At 39.8% G+C, this 15948-nt stretch overlaps 1 protein-coding gene across 1 annotated transcript in view; it reads left to right on the top strand.

Moving 5' to 3' along the window:
- Nucleotides 1-2728: 2728 nt before the first annotated feature.
- SUSD3 (sushi domain containing 3) overlaps nt 2729-15948 on the top strand; it is an 84171-nt gene continuing 70951 nt past the window's right edge. Inside the window, exon 1 of the mRNA XM_074197688.1 lies at nt 2729-3010. Coding sequence (XP_074053789.1) covers nt 2917-3010 — 94 coding nt within the window. The 5' untranslated portion in view covers nt 2729-2916. The remainder of the gene's footprint in view (nt 3011-15948) is intronic.

The following is a 15948-nucleotide window of genomic DNA, read 5'->3' as shown; positions in this document are numbered from 1 at the left end:
AGGTCAAAAGGCAGGAGGGAAAGTCTCAGCAATTAAAGTAATGGCAAAGCACTGAAACAAGAATAGATGCCCATTCATAATGGGATGGTTAAATAAATGGTGACTGAATCTGAAGATGTTGAAATATTGTGCATACAAAATAGTGAATGTGAAGAGTTCAGATTTGAGTTTGAATGAGTTCACATTTGAATGTGAAGAGTTCAAATTTGAGAAGGCTTGTGTGAACTGATACAGAATGAAATCAACTGAACCAGAGAAACAGTTATCCACAAGGAACACCATAAAGGTAAATTGGATCCATGTAATGTACAATCTTGATTTCAGACTACCAATGGTGAATCATGTTCCCCATCTCTCTTTATAGGGTGGAAGGGTGTTTTGTGTGGAACTGGTCATGAGATATAGAAAATATGTCAAGATGTTTTATTTGACTATACATATTACAAGGGAAGGTTCTACTGGAAGGCATTATTGCCAAGCAAGTGATGTATTTAAAAAGAGCATTCATAAATTATTTTAAAGGGAAAAGTATGCACTATACAAATATAATGAACAAACATAATACAAACATAAGATACATGCATATATTTGTGTGTCAGATACATTATATCTACACAAGGAAATAAGTATTTTGTTTTCTTCTTATTCATCTCCTTAAGAAAGATCTTGAGTCAGCTAGGTGGCACAGTGAATAGAGCACCAACCCTGGAAGTCAGGAGGACCTGAGTTCAAATTTGACCTCAGACACTTAATTACCTAGCTGTGTGACCTTGGACAAGTCACTTGACCCCACTGCCTTGCAAAAATCAAAAATTAAAAATTTAAAAAAAAAGAAAGATCTTACACTGGCCATTGCTTTTCCTTCCTTGACTATAAATTCAAGCTCAGGCTGCCTGCATGCAAGTCCTAATCTCACCTTTAGCTCTGACCCCTACATCATTAGCAGAAGAGTACCTGAAGTGTGTTGCCTATTTCCTTTCTCATCTCTACCTTGGCCATGAGAGAAGTAGGTACAAGGTAATACTTCCGAGTTCTAAGAAGTCCTGGCTAGCAAAACTTTGCCAAAACTTGTCTATTGTAGCTCAGAAACTTTGGTAAAGATGGAGATGAACTATAAGGAAAGGAGAGAAGGAGACAAGTATTGAAGGGCCAAGTTTGGCTCTTGTAGCCTGATTCTGAAATTCCTAGTATCCATCATTAGTAGTATTCGTTCCTATTTCAGAAGAGAACAGCTTTAGTTTTCTTCAGTGTGGAAAGAAAGTTGTTGAGAAGGATTATGATTTTTAAAAAATATCATAAGGCTGATAGAAGGCTTAGCCAAATCATGGATACTAGAACTAAGTGTATGCCTTCTCTGCCCTCTAAACACCCTTGAAGTTTAGGGCAATGCAAATTCTTGCTTCACACAGTAGGACCTCCTTGCTCCAGACAAAGTAGTTAGGCTGAAATGTAAACAGGTTGTCAAAAAAAAGTTTAGATAAATTTATGGATGACAGTTCTATAATGTTTAATTATAGGAGGTGAGGGATAATAATGACCGAAGACTTTATAGGATATAGTCACTTTAAGATTTTACAAAACATTATATCTGTCCTCATTTGATCCTCAAAACCTCTTGATGAGTAAATATTCTCATACCCGTTTTACAGATGGGGAAACTGAAGTTAGTTAAGGTCATATAGCTAATAAGAATTGAGCTCCAGTTTCTTGGTTCCAAATCCAACATTCTTCCTACTATCACAGCTGCCTGCATATTGCTTGATGAAGACTTAAATTCTAGTTGAGGTTCTGCCACTCTGTGGTCTCAAACAAGTTCTTTCCCCTCTTGGAGTGCTCAGTTTTCTCATCTGTAAAATGGAGGGAAGGGGTTACAATTAGATGTCTAAGATTTTTTTTTTTTACAATACAGAAATCTGTAAGATTGAATTTGCTGAGAGGAAGTGTCCTAACCCTGGGTTTGAACCTTATTTTCTGGACCTTGTGTGTGTCCCCCCCCCAGGGAATGAGGTTAAGTGACCGGCCCAAGATCACCCAGCTAGTAAATATCAAATGTCTGAGTGCCTATTTGAACTCAGGTCTCACTGACTACAAGGTGAGCTCTTGTTCTATCCACTGTGCCTCTGAGCTGCCCCTCCGGACCTTGGGGAAGTCACTTCCGGTAGTCGGAGTTTCAATTTTCCCAGCTGAAAATGAGAGTACTTCTCACACCTGCACCTAAAGGTGGTTTTGAGAAAAGTACTTGGTAAACCTGAAAAGCCAGGGGAAATGTGAGCTCTTATTTTGGAGGGCAGTCCTGCTCTGAGTCTGTGTGCCCGCACAAGAGGCCGGGAGATCTCGGTCGGGGGTCTCCTTTGCATGCACCTGCTTAGACCTTAATCTGGAATGAATGGCATCCGTGGGAATATTGCTTCTCTCCTCCGCAGCTCTGTGCCTCACCTTCCTCCCGGTCTTTAGGGCCTTCATGGCCACGGTCACCTTACCTGCACAAGCCCCCTCCCCTGAGCGCCCCGCCCTCTGGAGGCAGCTCCTCATTTCTCAGGCCGCCCCTCCTAGGGCCCCAGAAGCCGCTGCTGCAGGGAGGCTGGGGCTGGGCTGGGCGAGGGGAGGGGTGGGGGCTGGGGAGAAAGGGCGGGGCGGCGGGAGAAGGAAAACTGAGCTCCCAGCTCGGGCCGCAGAAGCCGGCTGGAGCTCCGGCGCCGGTGCCTCAGCCTCGGCCCGGCTCCCGCCGGAGGGGCTGCGCGGGGCTGGCACCACCTGGGACTGGGCTCTAGGGAGGCGGGCGGGTGGGCAGGGAAGGGGCCGAGCTGTGCCCTCCCTCCTCCTCCTCTTCCTCCTCCCTGCTCGTCCCGCTCCTTCCCCTCACTTACTTGGGGCTCCTGCCCGAGCCTGGTGCCCCCGGCGGAGGGGCGCGGAGCCATGCCCGCAGCCACGGCCGCCTCGGGCCTCGATGTGTCCCGGACAGCGGTGCTGGCGGACGACAGCGAGGATCGGGTCCCCAAGAACCGCACAGGTGAGCCGGCTTGGGGGTGGGGTCGGGCCGGCCGGGCTGGCGCCGCGCAGGTGCTGACTGCCCCGGCTAGCCCTAAGTGAGAGAGTGAAGGGGGGGCGCAAATGGTGCGGGATGGAGCCCCGGTCCTGGAGTCGGGAGCCCCTGAGTTCAAACGCGGCCTCAGACACGCGATTCTTAACCCCATTGCCCTGCAAAAAGCCAAAACAGGCTAAACACCCCCCACCCCCCCAAAAGTGAAGGAGGGCGCAGTTACAGGGTGCAGGACAGAGCCCGGCCCGAGAGGCGGAGCACCAGAGTTCCAATTGCACCCTCCGACGCTTGATACTTACTTGGCCCCCATTGCCCTGCAAAAACAAAACCCCAAACCCTCAAAACAAACAAACACCTCCCCCAAAAGTGAACGCCGCTAGGTGGTGCAGGACAGAGCTCTGGAGCGCCTGAGTTCAAGTCCGGCTTCAGACTCTTGAGATTTAACCCCCTTGCCTGCAAAACCAAAATTATAAAAAAAAAAAAGAATGAAGGATGGGGGAGAAAGCAGCTCAGGCAGGTGCAGGAGCCGGGGTTTCGCCCGCCCCCTCTCGGGGGTACTGTGCCCTTGGGTGTCTGTCGGCCCTGGGGAGCTGCGGGCGGGGCGGCCCGAGAGGGGAAGGAAACACCTGGATTTGACCGAGGCGGCCTTTCGGGGAGACTTCACGCCTCCTCTGAAAGGAAAGCTTCGACGTTTGATAGCGAATCCCAGAGAATAAGGGGGGAAGCGATGGCAGAGGTGCCAGGGAAAGCATCTCCCCCTTCAGTTCCGATCATTGGTGGGCCTTTCAGCCCAGCCCTGCCGAAAAGGGCCGGCCTGCGGGACAAGCTCGCTGGAGGCATCTCCCAGGCCAGACTGGGGTCGACACCCGCGGCTCTGGAGGACTGCGGGAGAACCGCTTTGCAGACCCCTCAGAAGCCGACGTTGGGGTGTGCTGAACTTTGTTTTTCAGGCTCGGGCCGGCTCACCGCTCAGGGCTGACAGATCTCTTGGTGGGCGGGAGGAGGTGCGGATGTGTTCGCTTCTGTAACTCTTCCTTTGAGCAGTTTTGAAATAGGAACTTAACCACTCAGTCCCTGTCAAAGCTGGCAAGCCCCAGCCCGAGTGTTAGCGATAGAGCTCCAACGAGAGCCATAGATGCCAATCTCCAGAAATGGCCTTTAGACTGACTTCCAGGACCGTGTCCGATTTTGTTTTGAAACAAGATTTGGTGACAGAACCATTATAATAGTTAAATAGATGTGATTTATCTTAGAAGGGAGTCAAGACAGCCTTCTAAATGACCATTTTTTCCCTTGGGGCTTTATTTCCTACCCAATATTCATTTGTTTTTCCAACTACATGTTTGCCTCAGTTTCCTCATCTGCAAAAAGAGCCGGAAAAGAAAATGGCAAATCACTCCAATATCTTTGCCAAGAAAACCTCAAATGGGTCATACATGACTATCAGACTAAACCACAACAAAAACTGAGAATACCAATATAAGAGAAAAGATAGTTCCAAACTCAAGCAACCAATCATCTTGAGGCAAGGTTTTGAGTTTGACATTTTTCTCCCTCCCTCCCTTTGCCTTCCCCCTCCCCCTGCCAGAGAGCAGTCTAATATTGGCTCTACATGTATAACCATGCTAAACAGAGATCCCTAAATGACCATTTATGAGGGCTGTGACCGGATTCCTAGACTTCCTTACAAAAAGAAAAGGCAAGTTGATTGGAGCCATGAATTTAGAATCATAGGGAGGGAAAAGATCATAAGGTGCATCCATTATAAGGTGACTTGTCTACTGTGGCACAGATAATAAGGGGTAGAGATTCTGACCCTTTTCTCCATATCCAGTACTCTTATTTACTGCACCAGACTTGGAACCTTTTTTTGGGGGAGAGGTCCTGAAATGGATTTCTTTGGTATAGGGAGGCTCTTTAAAAAGTGGTGATTTTTAAAAAAAAAATTATGGAAATCTCCCTCTCAGTCTTAAAATTCTGTGCCTCAGCTCCCATCTCTTAGCAGTGCCAGTGACAGCTGCAGAAGATATTTGAGTCTTTGCTCAGGAAACAGTGACATTCAGAAATCACTCATTCATGTTGCCCTGTCTGTTTTTATTGGTCTTGGTGGCAGTGTTCTGAGAAACAAATGTCTCTTTTCAGAAATTTGTTTTGGGGGACACTTAAATGGATGGAGGCAAGTTACAGTGATACAATTAAATTATTTCTGCTCACTTGATGGGATTTGCCAGAGGACAGTGACTTTAAAAACCACAAAACATAATGCATTCCTGCAAGTCAACTTTACCAAGTAATCTCTGTAAGCAGGAATTCTTCCTCCCACAAAAGAACATAGAATGACTGGAAAGGACTGAAGATAGTTTTTAGTTCTAGGAACATCGAATTAAATGCAGTGCCTGTAAAAAGCACATTGAAAATTTCCAGGGAAAGTGCTCTTCACCGAAATGGCATATTCACTCCCAGCCTTATGCTAGGAAGAGAAATGATACTCTCCTGACAAGTGTGCCACTTGTCTCAAAGGATATGAAGCCAGGACGTTGTTCCTGCCCATTAAAATGGACAGGGTAGAAGGTATGTGAGCATTTTTAAAAAGAAGATTGAAACAAGGGATAGAAACATATTTGGAGATTTTGATTGTTTCATGTCTCCCATTCTCTTGAGAGAATTATCCATTATATGGGTAAAGTGGATATTGTCCTGGGCAGAGAGCCAGGAAGATTCAGGTCCTACCTTTGACACTTAGTAGCTGAGGGACCAAGCACAACTTCTTTGCATCACTGTTTCTTTTTCTGTAAAACGGGGATTGGCTAACTAGCTGAGTTTATTGTGAGGTTCAAATGAGATACAAAACATGCCAGTGCTTTGCAAACTTTATTTGCTATATTCATCAAAGAATTTATTAAACACCTACAAACTTTGTAGATAACTCCAACTGGATTATAAAGAGAAAAGGCAAATGGATTGGAGAGTTTTCATACTAACTGGGGAGACAACCTGTAATTATATGCATGTGAACATACATGTTCTAATTAGCAGTCACATAAATGTTAGCTATTATTAATTGTATTCGCTCTCTTGTGAATTCCTTTCACTCCTAGTCTGTGCCATATAATCCAACACTTTTTATAGATACTCTTACATGTCATGAACAGACTAATTGGGGTCAAACATTAGTATTTTCTTTAAAAATAGGCCATCAGCTAGCTATGCTATTTTCAGGATGAAGACTAATGTCTGTGTTTGTTTTGTATTCCTCATGGCACCTATCTTAACCAAGACTGACCACCACTATAGCGCCTCACTAAAAGCTTATTAATTGTGATTATTTTTGATAACATGATCATTTAAAAAAAAAGAGAGTGACTGGTGAGAAGCTAATGGTGGACCAGATCTCTTGGATCCTTTTCCATTGAATGGAATCCTAGCACTTAGCATTGGATAGGAGTTTTCAAGATTATCTAGTGCAGCTGTCTCATGTTATGCAGGTGTGTTGTCTTTGCACTGACCTAAACAATCATTAAAGATCTCTACACTTTGTAGATGTCTAGAAATTGTTGCTGCTGCTGATTACTCCTATTGGAAATGCAAACTCTACTAACTGGGAGTCTTCTTGGTTAAAGACATAATAATAGCAAAGCAAAGAAAAAAATATAACCATTACTGTTTGGGATCATGATATTAAGAGCTGAAAGAGATCTTAGAGACCAACTGTTCCAATCTCCTCATTTTAAAAATGAGGAAACTGAGCCTCACAGAGCAGAAGGGACTTATAGAAGATCACATAAATCGTATAAGGGAGCTGGAAGGAAAATCGAGCCCCTCTGAAATCAAATCCAATCTGCTCTCCACTATTTCTCATTTTTTGTCCTATATTCAATGTTGAAGTAAATGAAACAGTCTGAACCCCTTTAATATCTGTACTAGAAATGTATTTCATCTCATATAATCCTAAAATTTATATAGCTTATATAGAAGCTAGAAGCTTTTCTCATTTTTTTCCTTCCCCTGTCATCCAATTTTTATTTACTGCCTTATATCCTGAGACCTTTATCTTGATTGACTATGTCTATTCCATATAAATTGAGGGTATATGGAGCAATATGGACAGTGATAAAAGAGCTCCCTGTGATCACTGACCATCCTTTCTCCATCACTTATGAATATTCTTTTTAAGTTACTAAACCAATTTAACATCTGTGCCCCAGACTCTTTGGAATAATGATGGGCCAGCATCAGGAAAGTCAGGAAACTAATGTCCTAAGCAATTCATGCTTCCAGAACTTATTTGTTTCCTCTTCTACTCCTGCTGATTGCACCACTCTTGGGCTCTTGTCAGTTTAGGATGTATAATTACAAATGTGGGGTGTTTTAATTTGCTTTTTTTCCTATCAGTACTTCCTTAAAGGCTTCATGCTTTGGGAAAATGTACAGTGTGTGTGTCATACAAGATGATACTCCTGGTGGCTATTTTTCTATTGGTGGGGATGGATTCCTGGATTTCATTAGCTCATCCCCACTCTGTTTCTTATCCCTCTTCTGAGATACAGCATGGTGTAATGGAAAGAATGCTGGACTTGGCTCCAGGAAACACTTAGGCTTAAATCTTGCACTTAACACTTATAGTTGAACCTTGTGACCCTGAGCAAATTACCCAACCTCCCCAAGTCTCAGATTCCTCATCTGTAAAATGGGTGTAGTAATACTTCCAGTAATTATTGCATCGTTGTATTGTGGGGATCAAAGAATTAAGACATGAACTATATATACATATATTATAATATATATAATGTATGCATTTTAAATATATGTGTATATAATACATATATTTTAGAAATGTAAGCCATTATTGTATAAAGTGCTTTTAAAGCCTTGTATAGTATATAAATGTGAACTTTTATTATTTTTCTTCTTAATTTTTTGTAGAATTCAGATATAAATAATGTTGGAGCAAGTCTTCATTCTGCCATTTTTCTTTTAAATTTAATCTTCTGAAGATTGCATAGATGAATAAATAGCTGCTTTTTTAATTGAATAAAATTATCTGGATATAAACTCACGTTTCATAGACTCACTGAAAGCATCTTCCAATAGGAGACAGGATAATGGGGGTTATTTATCCCCTCATCCTCTTCCTTTATCTCTGATTTCTTCTGCTAGGTTCTTTATATATCAAAAAGTTTTTGGTATCATATAACTTGGAGGTGCTGAGTATTTGGTACAGTGGCATCTATTATTTAAAATGTTGATCTCAATTTTTTATGGAGCAGTGATGTGTTTGGGCAATTTTGGGCAACAATTTGTGGTGATGTTCCAGATCCTATACTGTTTATTTGTTGACCTTTCAAGGATGTTTTGAGGTCTGTGTTTTGGTTTTTTTTTTTTTTGTCATCTGGAAATATGACACATCTCTAGCTTCTGAAATATAATTCTAACCACTTGCCACTACTAGGTATTTGGCAGATAACTATTTTTTTCCAAGCTAATAGTAATACATTGCATGGTTTCTACAATTTCCCATATTGTTCCATTCCTCTCAGATTTTTAGGTGAGGTTTTTAGATAGTCTTGGAATGAGTTGCTATCCTGTTATTCCTTTATATTTTGTATTCTTAGAACTGTTGAACAGATGGATTAAAATGACTGCTTTTTATCATTGAATAAAAGTATTAAAAGAGAAGGGTATCTGTAGATTCATTGAAAGTGTCCTTAAGACAGGAAAAGACAGGAAAATAGAGATGATATAAATAAACTTCATCTTGTTAGATGGTTAAAGAATTTATTAAGTAATATGACATAATGAACAGAGTGCTGGGCCTAGAGTTAGTACCTGAGTTCAAATCTGACCTCAGATACTTACTAGCTGTATGTATCCCTGGGCAAGTCATTTGCCTCAGTTTCCTTATCTATAAAAAGCTGGAGAAGAAAATGGCAAATCACTCCAGTATCTTTTCCAAGAAAACCTCAAATGGGTCACACATGACAACAACAAAAATGGTCCGGTCACTTTGTTGAACACTGAGAATACAAATATAAGGAAAAAGATAGTTCTTACCCTCAAGGAGCTTCTGATGAGAGGTGAAGGTAGAGCTGGAAATCACAGGGGATATATAAAAAAAAAAACTAGATAGTTTCAGATCCAGGAGAGAATTGAACATGATAGGCCTGGGCATATCATTAAATGGAAGTTTTGGACAAGAATTCACCAACTGAGGACAGGGGAATAGGGCCAGAGCAATCTCTAGGGTAAGAAGCCTTGCTGACATGGAAGTAGAAAAGTTTAGAGAATCAGGAGCAAAACTTTCAGAAGAGTTTCCATGCGGTTTTGATTTCTTCCTTTAGGTCACCAGTTTGAAAGTTTTTCATTCAACTTAATTTGGAAATTAAGGCTATATGATATAATTACATATATTAAAAACCATTATTCTTACAGTTTTATGGATAGAGTGTATACCCTGACAACTGTTGGCCATGTTTTATACGTGATAATGGTCTGGATCCAGTGTAGCTTATTAAGTTCTCGAGGATATATAGGGGTCTGTATTTTGTTAAATAAGAATGTGTCATCTGTCCATTGATGTGAGATCACAAACTTCTTATGTATAATTCTTGGCTACTTATTTTATCTTTGTGGCATTGGTTGATGTGAATTTTTTGTAACCTGCAGTGATATGTCACACCATTTCTGCTTTTGCTTTCGTAGTCTTCGCAAGCTGACTTCTGACCTCATCTCTCAGTGGAAGTTGCTCATTCCAAGATTGCCAATAATTTCTTAGTTGCCAAAACAAATTTTTTCTCAGTTCCCCTTTTAAAAAAAAACACATCTGTGCATTTGACACTTTTGACTCCCCTTTCTTTTTTGGGTACTGTCCTCTCTGAATTTTTGTGACACCATTCTTTCCTATTTCTTTTGCCTGTCCATTTGCTCCTGCAGCTCTTTTCCTGGTTGATCATGTAACAACTCCACCCCCCCCAACTGTAGGCATACCTTATCGTTCTGTCCTCGACCCTCTTTTTCTTTGCCCCTAATTAAATTCTCTCAGTTATCTTTTCAGCTCACAAGGGTCTAAGTTCTCCATGCAGATTCACAGATCCATATATCTAACCCTATTCTTTCTTGACCTTCAGTTCATTGTGAATAGTTACCCATTTGATATTTCAAACCAAATGTTCCAGAGACTTCTCAGATTCAATATATCTAAAACTGAGCTCATTATCTTCCAAACCTCCTCTCTTCCAAAATCCACTTTCTGTCAATGATACTAGTTGCCAAATATTTCCATTTCTGTCTCTATGATACCTTTCTCATTCAAACCTTTCTCCCTACTCAGTTACTAGTACCTTAGTTCAGACCCTCCTCATCTTTTACCTGAATCATTTTTCTATTTCTTTTTGTTTTTCTATTAGTTTCCCTGGCTTAAGTCTCCACTCCCTACAGTCTCTTACAGAATTTTCTGTAAATGCTAATTTTCTGTAAATGTTAATCTGACCATGTCATTTCTTCACATTCATGAACTCTGCTTTTAGGGAAAATTGTCTTTCTTGCCTCAGTGGACAAGACTCTTTTCTTCCTCAGGTACTTATAACTCTGAAATCCAGATAAACTGGCCTCTCTTTTTCCCACTAGACATACCACTCCTCCATCACCTGAGGCTATACCTTTGTATCACCTACCTGACCTCCTGCTTGGAATGCCTTCTTTTTTCACTTCTGCCAAATGGAATCTTTTTCTTCCTTTAAGTTACAGTTTAATCACCTAGTTCTAGAGGAAGTCTTTCCTAATTTCCTCTTCTCCAGCTCTGCTTCTCCCTCTTCCCCCACATGCTAATGCCTTTCTCGCAAATAATCTTAGAATTATTCATTCTGTATTTAAGTAGCTTTGTATTTCTATATGTAAACTTGTTATGTATAGGTTTTTCTTACTTATATGTATACTTAGCACCTTATACATTGCCTGAAACATAAACATTTAAATTTAACTCAAGGAAAAAGAGTTTGCTTTTATTGATAGGCAATGGGGAACTTGTTGGTTCTTATGATCCTTAGCCCCACTGTGTCATATATTTGCGAGAGGGACAATTGGAACTGAAATGCAGTTTGTGGTCATGGGATAATTTGTCTTTACCTCTGAACCCTGCAGCTGCTTCACAGGTTGTAGACAGCACAGTGAATAGAGTCTAGTGGAGTCTTGAAAGTTTGAGTTCGAATGGAACCTTAGTTATTTAGCTGTAGGAAAATCACTTAACTTCTCTGTGCCTATTTCCTCTTGCATAAAATAGGGATGAGGGCAGTTAGGTGGCAAAGTGGATAGAGCACTGGCCCTGGAGTCAGGAGTACCTGAGTTCAAATGTGGCCTCAGACACTTAATAATTACCTAGCTGTGTAGCCTTGGGCAAGCCACTTAACCCTTAACCCTTAAGCCTTGCAAAAAAAAAAAAAAGACATCTTAATTAAATATAAAATAGGGATGATAGCACCTGCCTCACAAGGTTGTTTTAAGGATCAAAAGAATTCATTTTGCAAATCCTAAAGTGTTATATAAATGTTAGCCATTATTGTTATTTTTAACCACTATTATAAAAAAAAAAAACTATATCTTAACAAATGGGAAGTTCCTGGTTACTGAAATGGAAGTCCTATCAGATGGACATGAGTCTTTGAGGTCATTCCAGGTTGAAATCTTTGTAATTGTTCTCAGTGACTTCTTTTCTTTAGCTTCTCTTCAAATTTGATTTTGGGTTTGAATCTTGCTCAAATTCTAACAATTACAAAGATTTCAACCTGATCTATTCAAATGAGCTATTGATAACAAGTAAGTTGGAAATAAGCAACAATATTCATCTTAATCTTCACTCTTTCCTTTAAAAACTGAAATGATATGAAGACGTCATCAGAAGTGGAAGAACAAAGGTACCCAGAAACCATTTGCCCTCTTTGCCAAGCAAAAATAAATTACTACTGAGAATAACACTGGCTTAGATTACAAATGGCAACTGAGGGCAACACTAAGACAACTATAAATTCTTTCATGATGGAGAATAGTAAAAGGCTGTGAAAACAGTACCCCTCTTGGGATGGTATGGAATTGTACCTGAAATATCATTGGTACTGAAGACTGGAACCTGTTCCCCAGTTTGGTCTTTTAGAGTTGTCTGAGACATTCAGAGGTTAGGTGACTTTGCCCATAAGACTTCTTGACCTTAAGATCAGGGACCTCTACTCCCCTCTGCCAAGGTTTTTTGTTTTGTTTTGTTTTTTTCTCAGAAGTCTATAAAAAGAAGTGAAGGATAAAGTAAGTCTAAAGAAAGTTTGATGTAAGATTCATCTGAGCAAGTTTTTCTAAGAGATTTCACAAATATATGGATTGAGGAAGTCAAGAAATAGACACATGGAGCAAATTTGTTAACATTTTTAGAACAATCTCTTTTTGGTGTGATTGCCCTGGTCAGTCCTTATCTAGGATACTGTGTACAGTTCTGGTAGAATGCTGATAAATTGAAAAGTGTCCAGAGGAGTGAAACCAGGATAATGAAGAATCTCTTTCATACTATATAGGTTTTGTTGAAGGAACTGGAAATTTTTAGCCCTGAGAAGAGGGAAGTGAAAAAAAAAGGGATGGCTTCTCAGCTATGTTTAAGTACTTAAAGAACTTATATGTGGAAGAGCAAGGGGAATTTTGTTCTTGGAGTTGTTAGTAGTAGTTGAGTGGATACTTACTAGCTATACAAATGTGGGACTGCCTGCTTTAGGACAATTATGGAATCTCTTCCACTTGAGGTTTTGAACCAAAGGTTTAATGGTCATTTATTGACAGAGTAGCAAGCATACTTGAAATTTACTGCTTCAGTCCCTTATGTATCACACAGGGCAGTTGAAATGTTACTTTAAGATGAAGTTGGAAAAAGCAGTTGGACTGGAGCAGAAATACAGTAAAAAGATCCATGTTGGAGATGACACAATCTTGGAACTATTGAGGGATTGTTTTTGTAATCATTAATTAATTCATTAATTAATTTTGCAATCTTATAATTTTTCTCCTAATCTCGCTTCCTTCTCCCAACCCCCAATGAATGCAGTCTGTTAGTTTTTATATTGTTTCCATGCTATACATTGATCTAAGTTGAAGGTGTTGAGAGAGATATCGTATCCTTAAGGGGAAAAAATATGAGATAGCAAAATTACATAATAAGATAATTTTTTAAAATTAAAGGTAACAAAATAAATTAATTAATTAAAGGTAACAGTTTTTGTTCAAACTCCACAATTCTTTCTCTAGATAAAGATGGTATTCTCCATCACAGATACCCCCAAATTATCCCTGATTGTTGCATTGAATGAAATGCAATGAAAATCCATTAAGATTGATCAACTCAGGAGTGGCTAGGTGATGTAGTGGATAGAGTACCAGCCCTGGAATCAGGAGTACCTGAGTTCAAATTTGGCCTGAGACACTCAATAATTACCTAACTGTGTGGCCTTGGGCACACTTAACCCCACTACCTTGCAAAAACTAATGACAACAACAAAAAAAAGATCAATTCCATGTTGCTTTTAGGGTGTACAATGTTCTTCTGCTCATCTCGCTCAGCATCAGTTCATGCAAATACTTTGAGGCTTCTCTGAATTCCCATCCCTCCTAGTTTCTAATAGAACAATAGTATTCCATGACATACATAGACCACAGTTTGCTAAGCCATTCCCCAACTGAAGGACATTTACTTAATTTCCAATTCTTTGCCACCACAAACAAGGCTGCTATGAATATTTTTGTACAAGTGATGTTTTTACCCTTTTGTCTTGATCTCTTCAGGGTATAAACCCAGTAGTGGTATTGATGGATCAAAGGGTAAACATATTTTTATTGTCCTTTGGGCATTATTCCAAATTTCTCTCCAGAAAGGCTGGGTGAGTTCACAGCTCCACCAACAAAGTATTAGTGTCCCAGATTTCCCACATCCCCTCCAACACTGATCATTGTTCTTTCTGGTCATATTGACAAGTCTTAGAGGTTCGAAGTGATCCCTCAGAGATGCTTTAATTTACATTTCTCTAATAAGTAATGATTTAGAGCAATTTTTCATATGACTATGTATCACTTTGATTTCCTCATCTGTAAATTGCCTCCACATATCTTGAAGGATTAATTTTATAAGTTATTTCAATGAAGAGAAAATATCAAAAGAATGGAAAAAACAATGAACAGATTAAACTATTAAAAAGGCTATCAAGAGAATATCAAGGGTTTTTTTTTACCATCTTTTGAAATGTTTACAGGAATGAGCTACATGAATATCCTTGATGAAAATGTGACAAAGGAATTGGCAGATTTCTATAACAGATTATGCACCTTTATAGTTACATAAAATGACAAAAAAATACATAAAATACAAGATCCTGTGGTATTTATTGTTTTTTAATTACTAAAAAAATTTTTTTACTTGGTTAAAGGAGTCTTCAAGTCTCTCCCTTAAGAAAGGATTTTTGCATATAATAAGATTTTGTAAGATTCCTTTATAATTGCAAGCATAGAAAGAACTCTTCAGTGACTTTGATTATCATCTAGTTAGGCATAAAAAGTAAATAAATGCTCTCTAAAGATGTTTTACCTCATGGAGGAAATCCAATGTAAGAATCAATGATTCTGAAATTCCCTATAACTGTGGCTTAAAATGTTCATGCTTGCAGATGACGTTATGCTAATTGCATCATGTCTCAGAACATTAAATGTGCTCCTCAAGAGATAAACACAACTGGCCATATAGGGAGAACTAAGTGGATGAAAATTATATCTAAAAAAAATGGCATATGGTTGGATCACCAGTTCATTTGAGTTGATCAGGAAGACCTGAGTTCAAATTCAGCCTCAGATCGCCTGATACATAGCTGTGTGACCTCGGGTCAAGTCACTTAACCCCGTTGCCTTGAAAAAAATTATTTTTTAAGTGAATCATCTATCTTACTAGAGGAGTCTCCGGAGCAGAACACATAATTACCTCCCACTGGAAACCAACTGGCTCTCACAACTAGCAGGGAAAGAAGAGGGCAATGGCAACATAAACCAATCAACAAGCATTTATAAATACCTATCTATATACCAGGCTAAATACTGAACACTGAGGTTGCAAATACAAAAGTGAGATAAATTCTTGACTTCAAAGAGTTTGCTTTTTATTTTTTGCATTTACCTTCAAGTCAAATACAATCAATTAAGAAGCATCCAGGATCCTTTCCAAGGCTGTATCTACTAGATGTTCTGATCTCCCTGAACCCAGATTGATTTATGCTGCTGCCATTGTCCTCTTCTTTCCCTGCTAGTTGTGAGAGCCATTTGGTTTCCAGTGGGAGGTAATTATGTGTTCTGCTCCGGAGACTCCTCTAGTAAGATAGATGATTCACTTAAAAAATAATTTTTTCCAAGGCAACGGGGTTAAGTGACTTGACCCGAGGTCACACAGCTATGTATCAGGCGATCTGAGGCTGAATTTGAACTCAGGTCTTCCTGATTCCAGGACTGGTGTTCTATCCACTGTACCACCTAACTGCCGCAATGACTATCTCTTTTTAAAAGTTCCTCTGTCTTTTAGAAAATCTGTTTCACATTTCACTGACTTACTTCCTATCCAGTAAAGCTATCCTTTGGAGTTAATTTTTGTTGTTGTTTAGTCATCTTCAATCATATCTAGCTCTTTGTGACCCCTTTTGGGATTTTCTAGGAGAAATTACTGGAAAGGTTTGCCATTTTCTTCTCCAGTTTATTTTCCAGATGAGGAAACTGAGACAAACAGAGGGTTAAGTGACTTGCCCAGAGTCACACAGTTAGTGAATGATTGAGGCTGGATTTGAACTCAAATCTTCCTGACTCCAGGGCCAGTACTTTATCCACTGAACAATCTATTTTTTTAGAAAGATTTT

Source organism: Macrotis lagotis, chromosome 8 (assembly GCF_037893015.1).
Source record: "Macrotis lagotis isolate mMagLag1 chromosome 8, bilby.v1.9.chrom.fasta, whole genome shotgun sequence".
Lineage (NCBI taxonomy): Eukaryota > Metazoa > Chordata > Mammalia > Peramelemorphia > Peramelidae > Macrotis > Macrotis lagotis.
Note: the sequence above shows the minus strand (reverse complement) of the source record. Positions and strands in the feature narration are given on the sequence as shown.